The sequence below is a fragment of the Propithecus coquereli genome, unplaced genomic scaffold (assembly GCF_000956105.1).
Source record: "Propithecus coquereli isolate 6110/MARCELLA unplaced genomic scaffold, Pcoq_1.0 Scaffold26, whole genome shotgun sequence".
In the NCBI taxonomy this organism is placed as follows: domain Eukaryota; kingdom Metazoa; phylum Chordata; class Mammalia; order Primates; family Indriidae; genus Propithecus; species Propithecus coquereli.
The window spans coordinates 6153556-6173460 of NW_012148174.1; the positions used below are offsets into that span (position 1 = coordinate 6153556).

The window sequence follows — 19905 nt, forward strand, 5'->3', positions numbered from 1 at the left end:
CTCTACTAAAAATAGAAAGAAATTAGCTGGACAACTAAAAATATATAGAAAAAATTAGCTGGGCATGGTGGCACATGCCTGTAGTCCCAGCTACTTGGAATGCTGAGGCAGAAGGATCGCTTGAGCCCAGGAGTTGGAGGTTGCTGTGAGGTAGGCTGATGTACTCTAGCCCGGGCAACAGAGTGAGACTCTGTCTCAAAAAAACAAAGAAAAGACACTATGGTAAATACACATCTCCTTTGCTTGCCATATAATGCACCAAATCAATGTCGTCGAATTAAGATCTATGTTCTTGCGGGACAGAGAGAAAACACTCTTTCTGTCTCTGCCGTACTGCCAGAATCAGCTCCGAGCCAAAGAAGTACAGATTTTGTTCAGTCTGGATGGCAAAGAAAAGCAGAGAGAGAAAACGAGTCCAGATATGCCCAGCAGTGGGCATGACGACGTAGTTCTGGAAGGCCATGGGGGCTGACAGAGTATTTCCAAGTTTCTTTTAAATATTCTTTCCCTGGTTGTATCACAGGATGGCATCAAGAATGAGACTCAGGGAGACAATGAAGGAGACCCTTTGGCACAGGACGTGGCCTCTGTGGGTTCCTCCTTACTTTATGACTGTAGCATTCTTTATCTCCTATTCTGTCTTCTAGAATCAAAGAATTATTTATAGGAAACTAAGAATCATCTCGTTCTATTTCAATCCTGCCCACCCAGCCAGTTCCAGCTCTGAATGCCCTCTTGATTAACAGCTTGCAATGTCTAAGAAACGGGATGGGGTAAGGGTGTGTACATGTGGGGGAAAAGGAATAGCCTTCTTAAGCAAGGGTGGGAAGACGAGTTGCTTTTACTTCCATTTCTTTTGCATCTCTCCCTACAGTCAGAAGGTGAAAAGTGAACCCTGACTATATCGACTGATTGACACTGCACTTCTCAGGGCATCCTGGGCTGAGACATGTTTAGAAGGCACAGGACAGACTCCTCATTCTTGTTATAATATTTACATCACATTAACATGCCTACTGCTTCCCTTAAAGGAGTTTATCCCTGCTACAGTTTGAATGTGTCCCCCCAAAGTTCATGTGCTGTAAACTTAATCCCCCGTGCAACAGTGTTGAGAGGTGGGACCTTTAAGAGGCGATCGATGCTGTTATTGTCGGAGCAGGTTCCTGGTAAAAGGATGAGTTAAGTCCCCTTTCCACTCCCCTCCATTCCCTCTCTTGCACTTCCGCCTTCTATGGGAAGCAAGTTGATGAAGCAGGAAGGCCCTTGCCAGATGTGGGGCCCTCCACCTTGGACTTCCTAGCCTCCAGAACCGTTAAGAAATCAATCTCTCCTTCATGATGAATTCTCTGGTCTGCGGCATTCTGTTATAGCAGCACAAAACAGACTAACACAATGCTTCACCCTCATATTTTTGGTTGATCATCAAATTATACGGATTCTATTTAAAAAAAAAAAAAAAGAGACACATCTCTTGAATCTCATCTTTCCTTTCCATTCCCCTGCATTAGTCTTTTACAGGGGCAATACTCTGTTTCCCTGGTGTCCATACCAGCTCGTTCCTAGCCTCTCCTGCTTCCCCACTGCATTTGCGGTAAAATCCCAATGTCTGAACCTGGCACATGAAGTCCTTCTCAATCTCAACCCAACATACCTCTTTAGACCTCTCATTGCACTTTTTTTAACTCTCTCAACTTGCACATGTTGTTCCCTCTATCTTAAATGCTTCCTCCACCTCTCTCTGCCTGGTAAATACTTCATCTCTCTGCTCAAGTGTCATCTAATCTGGGAAGTCATCTCCAGCACCCTGGAGAGGGAGCTGCTTCTTTTTCCAGGCTCTGAGACACACTGTTTATAGCTATAACCAAGTGCTCAGTAAATGACAATGAAATTCACGAGCTCGGACGCTTGCCTCCTGTCCAGATTTGTCTTTATCTTTGTAACACCAGCACCTAGCTAGGTACCTAGAACGCTGCCTGTGCTTAGTAAATGGCTCCTGCATAAAATCAGTATCATCAAGATTTTGCTGAATGCTTACACTATTCTTTGGTCAAATATTTTAAAAACATAACTCATAATTTGTAAAATTGATTTTGCCAACTAGAAGCATTCTCAGATTTCTGTATGTTAATTATTCTGAATTATCTTGTTCCCTTCTATTCAAAACTTAGGGGAATTGCAATTGTGCCATGGATTTTCTTCCATCCTTAAAGAAAATAATTTCTTTTCTCCAACTGCACGGTTATAGGTGGGAGTTCTGCCATTATGGCTGTAATGCAAACACTGTGCTATCCGTGGCGCACCGAGAACCCAGAAAAGGATATGTTCAGGCAAGGAAATGTTTGAATATGGCCTTGCCACACACTGCATCTGTTTGTTCTGGCTCGAGAGCAGGAAAGACAATTATTTCACCTTACTGCAAACCCGAAGGTTGTTTGGGGCTTAAAGAAATTTTTGGTTTAGTCCCAAAACTATTTTCAAGGCATCTGAAAGCTTTCATTAGTCTTTGAGATCTTGTTCAGAAAAGCAATGTTTATCACTATTATAGATGTAAAAAGATTGCCTTAGGGAGACAATAATTTAGAACATAAAATACAGTAACTCTGTCTTTTGGAAAGTTGAAATTAGTTGATGAGAAAATATTTTTAGAATATTAACAAGTAAGTTGCAATTCTTTCAATTACGTAGTACTGAAACAAAAAATCAGAAGAATATAGGGATACTTGCAGAAGGGAAGAAGGAAATAGCAAATTACGTTTGCTAACTTCTTTCAATAATTATCTTTATTACACATTTCTTAATGGGTTGTTAATACAGTTTTGATCTAACAGAGATATAATTTCCCAAACTGTTAATTTTGAATGTGGAATTCTTGAGGGAGACAAAAATGTGAAGAAGGCAATACAAATTATCCTGTCATCCTCCCCCTAACAAACTTCCCCTCTGCCAAAGGAAAATGGGCCAAGGATTTGTTTCTGACATTGTCATGGTTTTACACTGGTTTTTAGGATGAGGAGCAGCAACTAGAGAGTGGATGAAGCTTTGATGTCAACTTATGCTTGGGCTTTGGAAGCTTCCACAACCATGGGTGAGTGTTCTTTTGAGTGTATACTACTTATTAGAATCCATGACAAGTACTGGAGATACAAAGGCCAATAAAATATGGTCCCAACCCTCATAGAAGTTATAGGCTAGCAGAGAAATGGAAACTTGAAATTTGATAATTATCATGAAAAAGGGATAGGCCCCTACTACCATTGACTGAAAGCTCACCTTAATAAGACAGGCTTTGTGGTAAAAGTTTATATACATTATCTCATTCAATCCTCAAAGACATCCTTGGAGGAAGGTATTACTAACCAGATTTTTCAGATAAGAAAAACAAGTTTTAGAAAAGTTAATTAACTGGTTGAAGGCCATAGAGGCAGGCAGGGCTGAGATTCTCATCCAAGCCTGTTTGAAGTCAGAGCTCCAGCCCTTACACTCTGAAGCAGTATGCAGTCTGGCTGGTTAGGTGAGGTTCAGTTAGATAAGCCACAATGGGAGTGAATTTTGAGGGTCACGTAGGCCTTATTGGGAGAAAGATAATGGACAGGAGGAGAACTTCTCAGAAAAAGAGAAGAGGGTGTGCTTCAAAGGCATGGGCAATCAATGCTTGGTGGGTGTGGCAATTGAGGGAGTTCAGTGCTGGGACCAGGAGTGACTCACCAGACTGCAGCACTAGATGACACTGGAGAAAGAGGCGGGCTCTTGAGTTTTTAAGTCAAGAAGTTGAAAATGAAGGAGAGTCACTTATGAAAATATAACACAGTGTGTCGATGGTCTATTCTGGCTGACATTTGGTTTCTTATTTTAATTGCAAGGGTTATTCTATTTTATTCGAGACAGAGTCTGACCTTGCTGTCGCCTGGGCCAGAGTATAGTGGCGTCATTGTAGCTCACAGCAATCTCAAACTCCTGGGCTCAAGCCAAGCCATTCTCCTGCCTCAGCCTCCCGAGTAGCTGGGACTATAGGCGCACGCCACTACACCTGGCTAATTTTTCCATTTTTTGTAGAGATGGGGTCTCGCTCTTGCTCAGGATGGTCTCGAACTCCTGGCCTCAAGAAATCCTCTCACTTCGGACTCCTGGAGTGCTAGGATTACAGGCATGAGCCACCATGCCTGGCTCAAGGGTTATTTCAACCTAGACAGGGAAGTTATATTTTTTTCCATCATCAAAATTGGTGACTGCAAAATACTGATATATTATCTTATGCATTTTCCTAAACCCTTCTTAATTTTTTCTTGCCTTTTAGTTCCATTCATTTAATATGATCTGAGCAAATCTGTTTAATTCTTCACTTTTATTTCTAGTAAGTTCTAGTTTTCCAGTTTTATTCCTATATTTGACGAGAAAATACCATATTTTCCTGATCCCAGTCCTTACAGGTTTTATAAAATGTATTCATTAACTCCTTTCCTCCCTTTACTTAGGTCCCTTAATTTTAAAAATCAATTTCTGGGGCTTCCATCTATCTTGTTTTTACCACCCCTGGGTCCCACTATTTCCCATTAACATGTCTTTCTCATGCAAGAACTAAAATCCATGTCCATATCTGGTTGTGGGATAATGTGTGCAGAGGTTATAATGTAGTATACTTTAGTTTCTGGAATCCAGTATTTGACAGTTTGGCAACAATACTATACATCTATATTTGATATCAGAAATCAAATTGATTTCAGAGCTCATCTCAAAATGGTAGTTTTAAATTTGGAAGACATTTTAAATTTGGAAATATAGATAGAGGCAAATCTCTTTACAAGAGAAAGGCAGGGATCAAAAGAGGTTCGTTTAGAATTTTTAATGTATACTCACATATACTTGGTCAAAACAAAGTTCATCTGCCATTTTTATGTGCAAAAATGAACTTGTCATGATTTCCTTCAGTGTATCAGATGAGATACTGTGATACCTGGAAATGTTTATTATAATCTAGATACTTTGAAGCATTCATTAGAAATCCAGTTTTGGGCTACATCTATTAAAAAAATTAATGAAGAGTGAATATAATGTTGCTCTTAACATTTTCCATTGAGAGAAGTATGTTTATATTATCTATAAACTATTTCTCAGTATCTATGATAAAACAATTCTCCAAATACAATGTAGTTACTATTATGCATTAGAAATAAGAAAATCTAAGTCCCTTTTAAAAAAAAAATCAAAGGTGAATTAACTTTTTTGAATAAATCTTCATCTTACTAAAACACAACAGAGTAGAATTAATTCCAGATGGTTATAATACAGACTTTATCCTCCATCACTACAGAAATAAGCAACAGAAGAGGAAAATTTCACATCTAATGTACATATAAAATAAAAACTTCATATTTCTTAAACTGGCTTAATGGGTATAGTACTTGGGGAAATAAAAACTATTAATATTTCTTCTTTCTCAGGCTAAATATTAAATACTATACAATGTAAACATAAATAGTCTTCCAAATTGTTTTCCCTCTGCACTATAGTACATGCTTTTATAATAAAGGGTGAGTAGATTACTTGCAATTTTTTTTAGTATAAGAATATTCCTGAGGCTGAGGTGGAAGGATTGCTTAAGTCCAGGAGTTTGAAACCAGCCTGGGCAACATAGCAAGACCCTTTCTCTACAAAAAAGAAAAAACAGCCACATATGGTGGCACACATCTGCAGTTTTGGCTACTCAGGAGGTTGAGGCAGGAGGATTGCTTCCCTTGAGCCCAGGAGTTGGAGTCTGCTTTGAGCTATGATCGTGCCATTGCGGTCCAGTCTGGGTGACAGAGCAAGACCCTATCTCTTAAAAAAAATTCCTAATAATTATAATGGAAAGCTATAGAAATTATGTGGAGAATAGTGTTCTGATATGTTTCTATTAAATTGCTCTATAATCTCCAATTCAACAAGTATTTATTGGGCACTTAGTATTTGACTAACATCTTACACTGTCCTGTCCAGAGTCACTTTTACTTTCTAATGCACTGTCTATATATCAGAGCCCAGTACTAATGGGAACGAGGTCAGGAGTTCAATTTCCCCTGCCAGTTATCTGGGTTTTCTCTTTTGGATTACAACAGACTCTTTCCTTTACTAAGTTTCTAATGGGGGAAAACTCCACTGTTAATCTCAAATATGTGTCATGATCAACTTTATATACAAATGGCTATTATGTAGACATCTGTGTAGAGTGTTTTCCACTTGTTTCTATATATATGACTGGGCAAGTCATTTTGTTTCCCTGGGTTTGAGTTTAATCATCTGGAAAATGGAAGCAATGACTTAGATTATCTCTAAGGATCCATTTGGCTCTAAAATGGAGTCTACATTTTCATAATTCTCAAAAGTTATTTCTGCATATGTTGATGGTAGCATTTATTCAAAATAGACAAAAGATGGAAATAACCCAAATGTCCATCAGTTGATAAATGGATAAACAAAATTTGCTATACAGGCGGACCCGGTTACGGATGAGATACGTTTCTGAGAATATCTTTAGGTCAGATTTGTTTCTAACTTAGATCCCAGACGAACAGTATATATACGGTGATAACAATAATACTATAATGCCTCACATGTAGTAATAATAATATAGTATAATACTGTAATAATAATACCTCTGTACTATAATAATGTTACAGAAACTATTGTGCTTTCTTTTAATTCTAACATACCATATAAATAAACTCATACAAAAAGTTTAGATAGGAGATAGAAATTTCAAAAAAGAATATTAAAGGTTAATGCCTAATGTTGCATCAATGCTAGGCTAAAAGGAATGTTATGCTTATTTTGATTTTCTAACCAAATCGATAATAACCTTTCCATTTCAATAAATAATCCTCTACACTGCTTAGGAATAATGGATGCTCTCATTGGAGCACTACCGTTCACATGTTCCATCATTCTCACTGTATCCTTTATAATTGTTCCAACAGTTGAGCAACTACAGCCTAATACTTTCCCAGTGAATGACGGCATCTGGTCTTTCAACGAATGCTTAATTATTTCTACTTTGGTTTCCATTGTAATCACCTTTCTCTTCACTGCAGGCTCACCTGACTTGCAGTGGACTTTCACTTTGGAGGCATAATCATAAGGGTAAACACAGACTCACAAAATCGAATAACAAAGTTAAAACAAAAAGTGAGGCTGTGCATAAGCGATGACCATATAAACAATGAAACCATTACAGCTGCTGGCATTAAGATGCTGCACCAACAAACCACTAACATCATGCAAGTTTGTTTACATGCACGGAAGAAACTAGTTCCCAAATTATTAATTTAATTATTTAATTATAAATCATCCTTGCGGGGAGCCTTGGGAGCCCTGTTCGTAAGTACAGAATGCTGTAAGTTGAGTCATCTGTAACCTGAGGACTGTCTATATTCATAAATCAGAATATTATTTGGCCATAAAAAGTAATGAAATGCTGATACATGCAACAACATGGATGAAACTTAAAAACATTATACTAAGGGGAAGAAACTAGTCACAAAAGATTACATACGATATATTATTCCACTTATGTGAAAAGTCCAGAATACGCAAATCTACAGAAACAGAAAGCATATTAGTGGTTGCCTAGTGCTGGAATGGGGAATTGAAAGTTGAAAGCTAGAAGAGTACAGGATTTCTTTTCTTGAGTGATGAAAATCTTTTAAGATTGATGGTTGCACAACTCTATATATATACTAAAAACTATTGAATTGTACACTTTAAATTGGTGATTTTTACGGTGTGAATTATATCTCAATAAAGCCATTAGAAAAGTTATTTCTAGTCCTTCTTCAAAGAAGAATAAATAGTAAATTAAAATGGTTTTATACAGTACAAACTATTTCTTTGGCAATTTACTCTGATCATCACATACAAATGTAAGTTTCATAGGAAAAAGGGTGAAAAGTTTTCAGAGTTTGAAGACATTCAATTCCATCCCATTTTCAATAGCACTTCCCACAAACCATTCTAGAGGTCATTTCCCAATAATCACGCAATGAAACAGAACGCAATGATACAGCACCACCTATACTGTGTTAAGCACTCTTGCATTCATGGAATTGAAAAGGTATTGCAAGGATAACAAACCAAAAGAAAAAACAATATACCCTTTACATCTGAGTTGTTTCATCATTTATGAAAAAAAAAAACCTATCATATTCTTTAAGTCCAAAATTTCCCCCATAAAATAAATATCTTGGGTGGTATCATCTCATTTGATGAAAATGGCCTGTCCAAATTCATCTGGCTAGTTAGCTGTCAGTGTCCTGATCTTATTTGTTCTCGGTGATTTCTTGTTACTACCAAATTTAGGCTGTCTTGGCGATGAATAAATTCAGACACACAACCTCATATGTGTTAACCCAGGTTTGAAGTCAGACAGCTTTTAACTCCTTCTTAGATTGTGTTTGTGGAAGGAGAGGGGCAGTGCCAGGAGTGCTCTCAGAGTGCCAACAAGTAAGGAATATGGACTTACAGATAAATTCATGGAAAGGTGTCATCTCCACAAGCAGTAGAGGGCTCTCTAAGACCACACTGAAGACTGACAAACTGGACCATCATTATCTGGGTTGTTTCCTGGTGAACTACCATATCATCCCCATGTTATCAATGTTTACATGTTCACAAAAGGATATTCTAAAGACCAGTACTTAGAAAGACCAGTTGAAGTCTGCTGATAAAAAGTTTCAGTGAAATTTTGAGATGAATCACTGAAGCATGGTCACCTTAGTTGAATCGGTAAAGTTGGATCAATACATGTTTATTAGTCCTGTTGCTTTAAGTCTTTTTTGAAAAGCCACTGCAATTTGGAATTATGATAAGCTTCACCATCATAAAACAAATATCTGGTAACGTACATTGGAAATCATAATTTGCTAGATGAAAAGAGAATTACATAGACTTTATTAATCATAGCTTCTGACTGTGGTAAATAAACCCAGGAAAGAATAGGATGCTAACACATAAAAGCAGATGCCAATGCACTAAAACCAAAGGAATCTACGTTAATCATTCATGCTCATAACTTCATCCTCCATCATTATCCTTTTTGGATACAAATTAAGTTAGTGGCTATTAGAAAGTTAACTTAGCAAATTATAATACTGCTGGGAAAGTTGAGAGTTTTGTCAAAGATGTAAGACTAAGTTAAGACTTTGTATCTTAGCCTGCTTAAGTCTTTCTACACATAAAATAGAGGTCTTTATCTATAGACCCACATATTGAAGAGGAAAAAACCCCAATCAAACATGAATCATGCAAAGAGCCTGAGGTATAAACTAAGCCTGAAATCCGATAAAACATATTATCTTATTAGTAACATAAGGTAAATTTAGTCAACTGAGAAAAGGAAACTCTTATTTCAATTCTTAATTTAAAATAGTTTCTCTCCTTATTTCTGATATTATTTTATTTCTTTTTGGGAACTTTTTCAGATGGCAAGAATATCCATTTAAGGCTATACAGTGTGTTGAGTTTTATCATTCACTATAAGAAGTACTATGTAAATATTTTAGTATTTTTAAAAATAACTGGGACAATTTAACCATCTCAACAGACAGTTAATAAGATCCTACCTTTATGCCATTTGACATGAACCATTAAGAACTAAGTACTTTATAGAGGGTCACATTTTAAACATTCAGCCTCTGCAATGTTTTTTCTAAAGATCATCAGTTTCTAAACGGTCAACCCCATCCTGGAAACTCTGCAAATTACATTCAGTAATAAACAGACAGCAAAATACATTAAAGGAGACCAAAGTATTTTATTTCATTTTTAGTTTTCAGCCTCATCTGTTATTCTCATCTCAGTTATGGATTAGCAGTAACAAAATATCTTCTACACACTTTCGCAATATGCTAAGAAAGGCTAAAAAGTCATTTATGAAAATTATAAGTTAAGCAGACATTAGGGTACAAACACGCTCTCTAATAAGATCATACCTTACGTGAGGTTAAATAAAACATAGGGTAATATTATCCATCTACGCACATCTCTATTATTATGCTAATCATACTGTGTATTACTGAATTCACCACATGATACTGTAATTGTCTGGTAATGTGTCTGTATCCTCACTGACCTCTCTGAAGCAGAGCTGTGTTTTAATTACCTTAAGATCACTGGCAGTATAGTGTTCAAAGAGAAAATATTAGAAAATGTTGTAAGTATGTTTTGTTTTAATAGGTAAAACTGAGAATCCAAAAAATGAAAGCATCAATTATGGGGGAAAAAAAACACCTCACATAAGGTCATGCACAATATTAAACATTCTATTTGGGGATGTTGAGTAGTATAGTGTTAGATTCCTATATATGCCAGCTGTCACTGGTTTTATACAAACTATAATCATTAACTAGAATTTAGATCAGTGTTTCTCTAAGTGTGGACCATCTGTATCAGATTTTCTTTTAGGGAAATTTTTAAAATGCAGATACTCTCCCTGACACCTCCAGATTCAGATTCAGTAGATCTAGGCAAGGAGGGCAGCAGGAAGGAATTGATTTTAAAAATAAGCTCCCCAGGTAATTCTCATGCACTCAAAGTATGAGAAGTATTGACTTCTCTGCTCAATACAAATAGTGGGCATGAATTTCTTTAACTGGTATTTAAAGCTATTCTTCTACTATTCTACTACATCCAGTTTCTAGCCCCTTGGTGCTCTTAAACAGAATGGAATAAAGCACTCATCCCACGAATACTGCAGGGCTCTCCAATCTTCCAGCTTCAGGCAGGAGAACAACGGAGGCAACTGCTGATAGTCATCATTACCATGAAAGTCACAGAAATCAATAACCAAAGATACTCAACTGGGATTTGAAGAAACAATTATATGTAAGAGCAGGAAGGTTTCCCGCATAAATGTTTAAATTCACAAGGCACTTGTAAGGAAGAGAACCACACAAACCTACTCCTTGCCTTCAGAAGGTTTATAATCAAAGGTAGGCATAGGCTGCAAGTGAAGACTGCAGAGAAATGAAAACTCTAAGAGCTAGGGAAACACCGTGGCAGCGAAGGTACATAATAGTACTTTTAAGGGTGGTAATGCAAAGAAACAAAAGTAACAACTTGGAATTCCTGAATGCAGACTCAAATTATCCCAAGATTTATTCCTAATAGGCTCATTAATAGTGACTAACAATACAAAATAATTTCTAGAAATAATGCTGATTTTACTTTAGCTTTTATCAATTTAACTGCCTAAACAATACTTTCGCAGTATAAAGACCTATTTCCTTCTTAACAGTTATTGTATCATCAAGTAGCTACTACAGTTTAGTAATAGCCAATATTCCTATCTAGAATACAATTTGTTTGAGACCCCTAAGAACTGACCTCATTATAAGAAAAAAGTCCCTAACTTTTAAGTTGGAAACCAAATCAAGACTCCAAAAAGTGTACATTAGCTTTGGTGTCTTGGAAGCTTCAAGCATTGGATCTTTTCACTGAGTTAATATAGAAAATTTTTAGATCTATCCATAAACCATGTTCTGTTCCTTTGGATTATTAACTTTTAGAAAAGGAATTCTTTGGACACCTCCATTAAGTTCCCATTACGATGTACTTGTCAGTACAGCAAAAGAAAAACAACTAAAGTGGTTTATCTCAAAGTATCTGCAGAAAAAATTCTGCAAATAAACAGTTTTTTAACCTTATTTTCATTGTTAAAACATGAACATTCTGTGAAATATTTGTGGCATAGCTTTTAAAAATGAAATTAGTTTTTGCCAAGATTTTTCAACCCATAAATAAACCATGTTTACGATTTGATTTTTTATCATTTTCACTAATAAAACCCTCCAAAGTTTTCTTAAATGAAGTATTTATATGGAATAAAATGCCACTGCATGTAAAGCAGTTAAAGTTGAAATATGATTAGCAAGAGTAATCTTAAAAATCATAAAATGTGACACTGGGCAACTCTGAGACTTTCTCCGTGCCTACATTATTGACTTATTAGTTCACCAACAGTGTTCATTTTAATAAGCCCCTTTGTTTAAATGTACCTTTCTCTGCTTTGGTATAACTCCCTCATGACCCCCACCCCCACAGCAATCCATACTGCAGTCATTTAACAAACAAAAAACAAAGCCTTATGCTCAATCACTCTTGCATAGAAGTATTTAAAAATGCCATTTGTGTAATAAATCCATCTAGAATTATTCAAGGGGAAATATTACCCTTAACATTTATTCCCATTTATTATAATGTATTTACTGATAGAAAATCCTTGCCTAGATCTGAACTCCAGAAGGGAAGGATCCTAAGATGCATTTTAAAAAGGTCTTCAGCCTATTACCACCTTTAAAATAGCCTTAGTGGAAACATTGCTAAAAAGCTGATTCACTTTTATTATAAACCTGCTCAATATATTCTTCAGTCTTTGGATTTCAAAGGTATTTTCTTATATTTATTTCCATTCAAAGGAGGATACAACTGAAAATAATAACCGAATGCAAAAGAAGAGAAATTGAGCAAAAACATCAGCAAAGGAGCAGTACAATGTTTAAATTTTTCTGGTCTTAGGGAAGAAATATATGTACAACAGACTCTACACATTTTGCAGTATGTTACTAAAATATGCCAAGTATTGGCAAAGTTATACGGCTTTATACTACTTAAAATACAGAACAGAATAAAACAAAACAGATAGGAATGAATACTACCTTTGGAGAGGCATGATTTCACAAGCCATCCTTGTATGCAAATTTGCAAGAGAATCTCACAACTGTGTCTTCCACGACAAGTTTGGTCGTCTGTACAGTGAACGTCTTCTTACAGTGGCTAAGCTGCCTTGGGGCATGAGGCTGCACCTCACGGCAGGAGAAACAACTTGCTCTGCAGTTGGCCAGTGTACTGCTGCTTGCAGCCTCCAAACTTCTTCAGGCAATGCTATTTTATTGGCTGCTTCTCTACATTTACACTGCAGTCCACTTTGACCTTTTGTTCCAGGGAAGCAGCTGAACCACCCAGCCAATCAGAGGAGCAGCTGCTGCAGTGCTAAAGGCACTGCTGCTTCTGCTGCTGCTGCTCCTCCTCCTCCCTCCTCCTCCTCCTCTTATTCCTCCTCCTCCCGCTCCTGCTCCTGCTCCTGCTCCTCAGTGGGCTTGCCTAGTTCCGGTAACTTGAAACTTCCTCTGAGCAGTTCCACAGACAAGCTTGTCAGTCTGGGGCAAGCAACCAATAATTGCGACAAGAGTGAAGAGTCCCGTACTTCTCAACGTTAGAGAGACTGCCAGCAAGGAAATCCATTTGTCAAGACATTGCCTACAAAACTAAAGGTTTCTGTGGCAGAAGGCAAGAGCTATGCTGTGTCCCCTTTCTTCCTTTAAAAAAAAAAAAATTATACACTAGGCTTGAAAGGCATGAGACTTTTCTAGAAGGAAGGCATGCTTCTAGACCCTTGCCCTACCCACATTTATTTCCTGCCGATGTTTGTTTACACTGTGGTGGTTACTAGTCCCTGGTGACATCACCTAAGGCACGTAGCTCCCACTTCTGGGGAGGATACGTGCCTAAGACTCTGCCCAAGTCCTCCAGGGATCAAAGAGTCTACTCTCATGGAAGTTATTTCAACTTATGATTTCTGCATTTTATTCTTATAAAATTGAATGTGTTTATTTACCCATTTTCCTCCATGAACATCAACAGCATTGGGGGGGGGGTTAAATTTCATTTTATTTTAACTTACAGGTAACACAAAATCAGTTTTTCCATAAGATCTTCTAAAAAACCTGCTAAGTATCACCTCTCCTTACAATTTCTTCTTCAGTATGGAATACTAGGGTATTATTTTTAGGAACACAATTGCCAATCCATGGATTTCATATATTGTAAGAATGACAGAAATACATTTATATAAGATTTCTTTCACATCATGAGAGTCGTAAAGAGTTACAACATAACCCAGACCACCACTTCTAGTAAAAGATAGGACAGACAAGAGTCCATGGCATTCAGAAACAGTAGGGGATTGTAGGTTCAAAAGGGTATCCTCCTACCTTGTAGTTTTCCCCAATTTTTTATAGACTACTAATAATTCTGAATTTAGAACACAAGGTCCTATTATAAGGGGTCGAATTTCCTTTGCTATACTTACTAATAAAAACATTTTCATTGTCCGGCTAAATCATGTATCATGTTTCTGAAAATAGAGTAGTCATCCTGAAACTATGTTCAGACATTATGATAGATTACCAATAACTAAAATCAGCCTTTTAAAACAGTAGGAGTTGATTTAATTCCAAAACTTATTTAAACTGAAATTATTGATATATTCTTTTTTGATTCTAGATATGTGAATTCCAACTTGATTCTCCATTAACAGTAACTTAGTTCTATATATTTACATAAGTTTTATTTTTCAAAATGCCTTTAACTCTTGCTTAACACTTCCAATAACTGCTTGAGGTAGAAAACCATGATTATATATCATGATATCTATTTTGCTGATGAGTAAGCTTGGTACTAGAAAATTAAGTATTAATAATTTGCTCAAATTTACATGGAAAGTAGTGGAAGAACAGAAATTAGATTCAGGACATCTCTTGCCTGCTCAAGAACTCTTTGCTACACACCATGGTGCTGACTCTATTCTTTGTGAATTTTTAAAATATCTCATAAGATACAAATATTTTTAAGAATAGTTAAGATTCAGATGACAAAAGTAATATTTTGTCTTTTCTGAATTTTATGAACACATCAATACTATCTGGCTAAAAAACACATAAAAGTTCAACAATAAAAGACTCAGCATTAAAAAAATGTAACTACATACTTATACTCCACTTATACTAGATACGTTTGAAATATGTTAAAGTGAACTAAAATTTACATTCGATGTGTGATTTCACATGTATTTCCTGATAAATTAAGCCTTCCTGTCAACATTCCTCTAGCATGCCATATTAAACAGTGAGAATGTCAATGCTTTTTAAAAAGTTCACTAACTTATAACTAAGTATATGCCTCTTCAACTCTTTCATAACAATTTCTCCTTTTGTTTTTGATCTATTTTCTGGGTATTACTTGATGATCACTTATGAATCGTACCTAATCGCAGCCCCTTCTCTCTAACCTCAGCCACTGCCAGGTCCTCGGTCACTTAAATACCTTTATTATTTCTATTTCTATCATCCGCTTGTCAGTTCTTCAGTCAGGGAGTGGACGCCATTCGTGACCTCTGCCAGTTTTAATTTCTCAAACACGGATATTCTGATTGCGTTTCCCCAGTTGTATTTCCTCCTCACTGAGTCCCTTACCGTGCCCCTCTCCTAACTGCCCATACCTCTCCCTCCCCATTCTTCTGTCTTTTCACATAGCTCTCCGTTCAGGTCTGTTTTGCAATGCCTGCAAAGGATAACCTGCACTCAAACCAACATGGCATGCATGTTTAAAAAAGGCACATTCCCGGCTCTCCTGAGCATTTAGTTATTTCTAAAATGGGTTCACTAGCATCCTCTGCACCTTCATCCTTTAAAAAAGCCCTGCCATCTGGACAGTCTATTGCCAGACTTTTACACATTGCAAAAGAAAGTCCCATAGCTTGGCAACTAATTATACTAAAAATTCATGATATTTAACCTTGGCGTGAACCACAATACAGTGTTGCAACCTCTTTCATTAACTAGCTGTTCACTGCATTCTCACAGCAATTGCTGCAAATCTCCAGTGCCACAAACCCAAACCTCTCTCAGTCACTAATTATTTCACCTCCTAATAGACAGAGAGTCAAGATCACCAAACGTGAGTGAGCGCCTTTGGTCTTCTTGCTGTTTACCACTGCCATCCCTACCCTAACACGTATCTTGCCTCATTCTTTTTGATTTCCTCCTAGTTGAGGAGAAAGTGTCTTCAATCATAGGACTCACGCCTCTTATCTGTGTATCAGATGTCATCATTTTCTCCTTTTTCTGGAAGAAGCCCGGTCTCTCCTACATCTTAAATCTATCCCTTGCTACCTGCTTCTTCTCCCTTCTGATAGGCAGCTGAGTGTCTCTCAGCCTTCACAAGTTGTCCCCAGCAGTCCTGCTCTGGCACTGCAGTGCCACCTCCCTCCCTCCCACTGACGGACTTCCCCAAAGTCGACCGCTGCTGCTTCCACTTCCTCAAAATCACTCCTCCAAACCATGCCAGTGGAATGTGAACTTTACCATTTTCTGAAACTGTTTTTTAAGGCCACCGATACTCTTGACTACTAAACCTAAATGTCTTATCTTAGATCCTTTCTTATTCTTTTCTGAAACACCCACTTTCAGTTTTCTCAAAGTTGTTAGTTCTCTGTGATCTTGGGTGGGAATTCTCCAGACCTTCCTCATCAACATTCTCCTTCTATTTCATTTGTCTTTTCTCCTCTTTTACCCCTACAGGCATTCGATAAATTCGACTGTGGAATTACAGCCCTGGGACTGGATCCTGACTCCACCACTGACAGGCAGTGTAAACTTGGGCAGGTTGTCTAAAAGCTCTGGGTTTGCTCTGAGGAATAAATGAGGTCACGCATGTAAAACACATAGGATAGTGCCTGGCAAATAATAAGTGCTCAATAATTATCTGATCTCCGAATTTCTCTTCCTCCTGGCTCTTCTTGATAATGATGTTATTCTCTTTATGAATCAGATTCAAACCATGAGTCATCTTTACTCCTCCCTCTCCTGTCATCCCCTTAACTAAATCTGTGGTTGTCTTGTCACAACTCTTTAATCAGTATGCCTAGGTCATCTGTACTCTTAGGACAACCTTCAAAATGTTCTTTCTGCCTCCCTTTACCCTGTCTCCAAAGTAAACTTTTCACTGTTACGGTGAATTTCCTACAGTGCTTGTGATCTGGTCACTCACTCCTCTGCTCAAAGACTTCATAGCTCCCAACTACCTCTTAGATAAACCTCAACCCTTTTACTGTGATGATTAGAACTCTCCACCAATTAACCCCAATTTACCTCTCCAGTTCAGCTGCTAATACCTCTTAAGGGAACACCTGATGTGCCCTGGGTCACTACTTTCAAATCTGCTCTGAATTTTTCCATCCTAAACATTTGCTCGTGCTGTTCCCTCTGTCTGAAATATTCTCCCATTCCACTTCCTCCAGGCAAAATTCTACCTATACTTCAGGCCAAGGCCAGCTGGAAGAAATCTCTTGCCTCTTTCAACTCACATAGCCCTTTGCATCCGTTATGATACCTAACTTTTTTCCCCCCATACAGTTTTATTATTATTTGAATCTACTGTACATGTTGTCTTCCTTTTGCAATGTAACTCCAAGAACTGTATCTTTCCTGCAGCTCTTACACAGAACACTTAAATTAATAAATTAATTTACAAATTAATGAATTGTCAATTATTCTCTTCTAGAGATTCTGAAGCATAGCTCCTTTGATTCGATTTACATTTATTAGGCAGTATTCTATACACTTTTTAACATTTTCCATTGTAAGGCTACACACTTAAGATAAACTAGACACCTCATGTAGGTTGAAATGAAGAATAATGCTAACCAATAACTGACTTAATAAATAAACTTACCTGGTTATACAATGATGTGCAATCACAGATATGTAAAAAAAAAAAAAAAAAAAATTCTATCTAAAACTTTTGAAATCTTTTAGGCATTCTACATTACCCAGTCTCTCCTAGGTTGTCTCTTTCCTTTTCCACATTTTAGCTGGCTTGCAGATTTCTAATTTTCTTACATAATTTCTTCAGCAGATTCCAAGTGTTTGGTAATATCTGTGTTTGCCCTTGTGCTATCAACAGCAACAAGGGCTCCAAAAGTGACGCAGCTGCATTTGATGTTAATTTCAACATCAATTAAAAACAACCAAAGAACCAAGAACATTTCTTGGCCACGTTAATTTGTTTTCAAATATTGTTTTAAAATCAGATTGATTTGTTTCCGAAGATACAATGATATATTAAAATAATTTCTTACAAGTTTGATAAGAAGGTGCTTCTTGGACACCTTCCTCATCTATTTATTAGATTTATCTAGTCTATATAAGATTGCTGGAAAAAAAATCCCACGGAGATAGAAATTATACAATTGTTTTTCCAAAGACACACCTCTTTAATAATAATGATGGATCTTGCTTTTAAAACTGGGTACGGGCTTATTATATTAAAATCTATCTGACTAGACTTGCTGGACTCTCAAATGCTCACAGCATTAATTTATTTAGATTCTAAAAATCCTGTAGAGCTGCCAGTGAAGGGGGAGGAGAAAGCTGATAACAGAGCGGCGAGGTTTAAAGGCCTGGACAACTGCAGGTGCACAATTCAGAGTTCCCTTCTTCACCTGACTAACTGGTTCCAACATTTCTAATATAGAAAATAAGATTTAAAACATTCACCAGAAAGATTAAGTATTGATGTCAAATCAAAAGACAAGCTGTTATATCATGGTATATGAAGTAGCACAGTTATATAGAAATTTCTGCAGAAGTTTTTTTTTTTAAATGGAATTTCTTATAAGAAGTGAGGGACTACAATTTTTCCATAAAAAGTAGTTAAAAATAAATTCTTTGAGATGACTTACATAATTGTTCTTCAACTTTCTGGGACAGGGAAAAATCCACAGTTTTGCCAGATGGAATCTCAGTTAGCAATCATTGCCAATAAATAAGTGCTTCGAGCACATTTTCCTGGAATGGGACGCGCTGGGCATGACTTTCTCCAAATCTCCCTCAGGAGTCCAGATAATAGTGTTTCTGTTCTCATAAAATAAGTCATGTTCCACACAACAGCTGCTACCACACCTGAGATCAACTGCCTTAAATTGTCCCAGTGACCTCTCACCCTGTTAAATGATACTTCCTGACAGAGGAGAAGCAGGCTTCAGCAGACCTTCCCTGGAGAAACGCCAAAATTGTTTAGAGTGATAGGGTAACTGATTGGCTGATTCTGTATCCATAAAACATAAAGTAAACTTTTCATATTTCTGAGACATGAAATACTGAGCACAAGCATAAAATCTATCAATGTCAATACACTCGCTGGTAAAATTAATTCACTTTAACACAAAGTGCAATGGTTTTCTTTGACCAATCCGATAAATGAGTAAGTGAAAATATATTTAAAAGGAAAATAAGGGGAAGTAGCAATTGTTATATTTGTGTTACCACGTCACATTTAAAAAAAAATCACAGTATTAGTCCTTAAAGTGTCAAAACTCCTCGTGTATTTTAAATGATCTCATTTTTTAAAAACCCTTTTAAATTCAACTTTTCAGAAAATTGGACTCAGTGCATTAAATAACTGTGTATATGTTCGTACCCTTTCTTCTTAGTGCTATTCATATATAGAGCATTATTAGAATTCATAATGAAACCAAAAAATTTTTCTCATTGAATTTTAGTGAGAAAACATATAAGTTGGAAAAAAATTTCAAGTAAATTAGGAAATAAACAAGACTTATAAATAACTAAAGCTAATATAACTAATGACCCCCCAGATAGGCACTGAAATTCATTACTTAAATAAATAAAATATATTTTAATAAATATGTGTACATATGTATATCAAAACATATTTTACACCTTAAATATATACAATAAAAATATGAAATAAAAAAATGCATTGAAAATGAATTAGAATTCCAGAACAACTCTCCAAAATACTATTTCAGGAAGACAACTTTTAAATGTAAATCAATCCAATTTTAAAAGGCTGGAAACAGCTTGGTGAAACATTTTTCAAAAACTAAGTACTTCTGAAAATAATATCATTCTAGACTTCAAATCACTCTATATGAAACAGACAAATAATATAGAATCTGGCCAAACCAAGTGATAGCTGAATGAATACTTTGTTAAAAAAAAAAAAAAAAAAAAAAAGCTTAAATGAGATAATCTTGTCTCTCTCTCCCTTCCCTGTCCATCAGTCTATTACCACCAT

At 36.5% G+C, this 19905-nt stretch overlaps 1 protein-coding gene across 2 annotated transcripts in view; it reads right to left on the reverse strand.

Moving 5' to 3' along the window:
- FAM13A (family with sequence similarity 13, member A) overlaps positions 1–19905 on the reverse strand; it is a 207150-nt gene that overhangs the window by 78942 nt on the left and 108303 nt on the right. The window contains exon 1 of one of the 2 annotated variants that reach the window (XM_012647213.1): positions 12684–12909. The exons of the other annotated variant lie outside the window; for it this stretch is intronic. Coding sequence (XP_012502667.1) covers positions 12684–12712 — 29 coding nt within the window. The 5' untranslated portion in view covers positions 12713–12909. Of the gene's footprint in view, positions 1–12683; positions 12910–19905 lie in introns of those variants that run through there. 2 annotated transcript variants of the gene reach the window in all.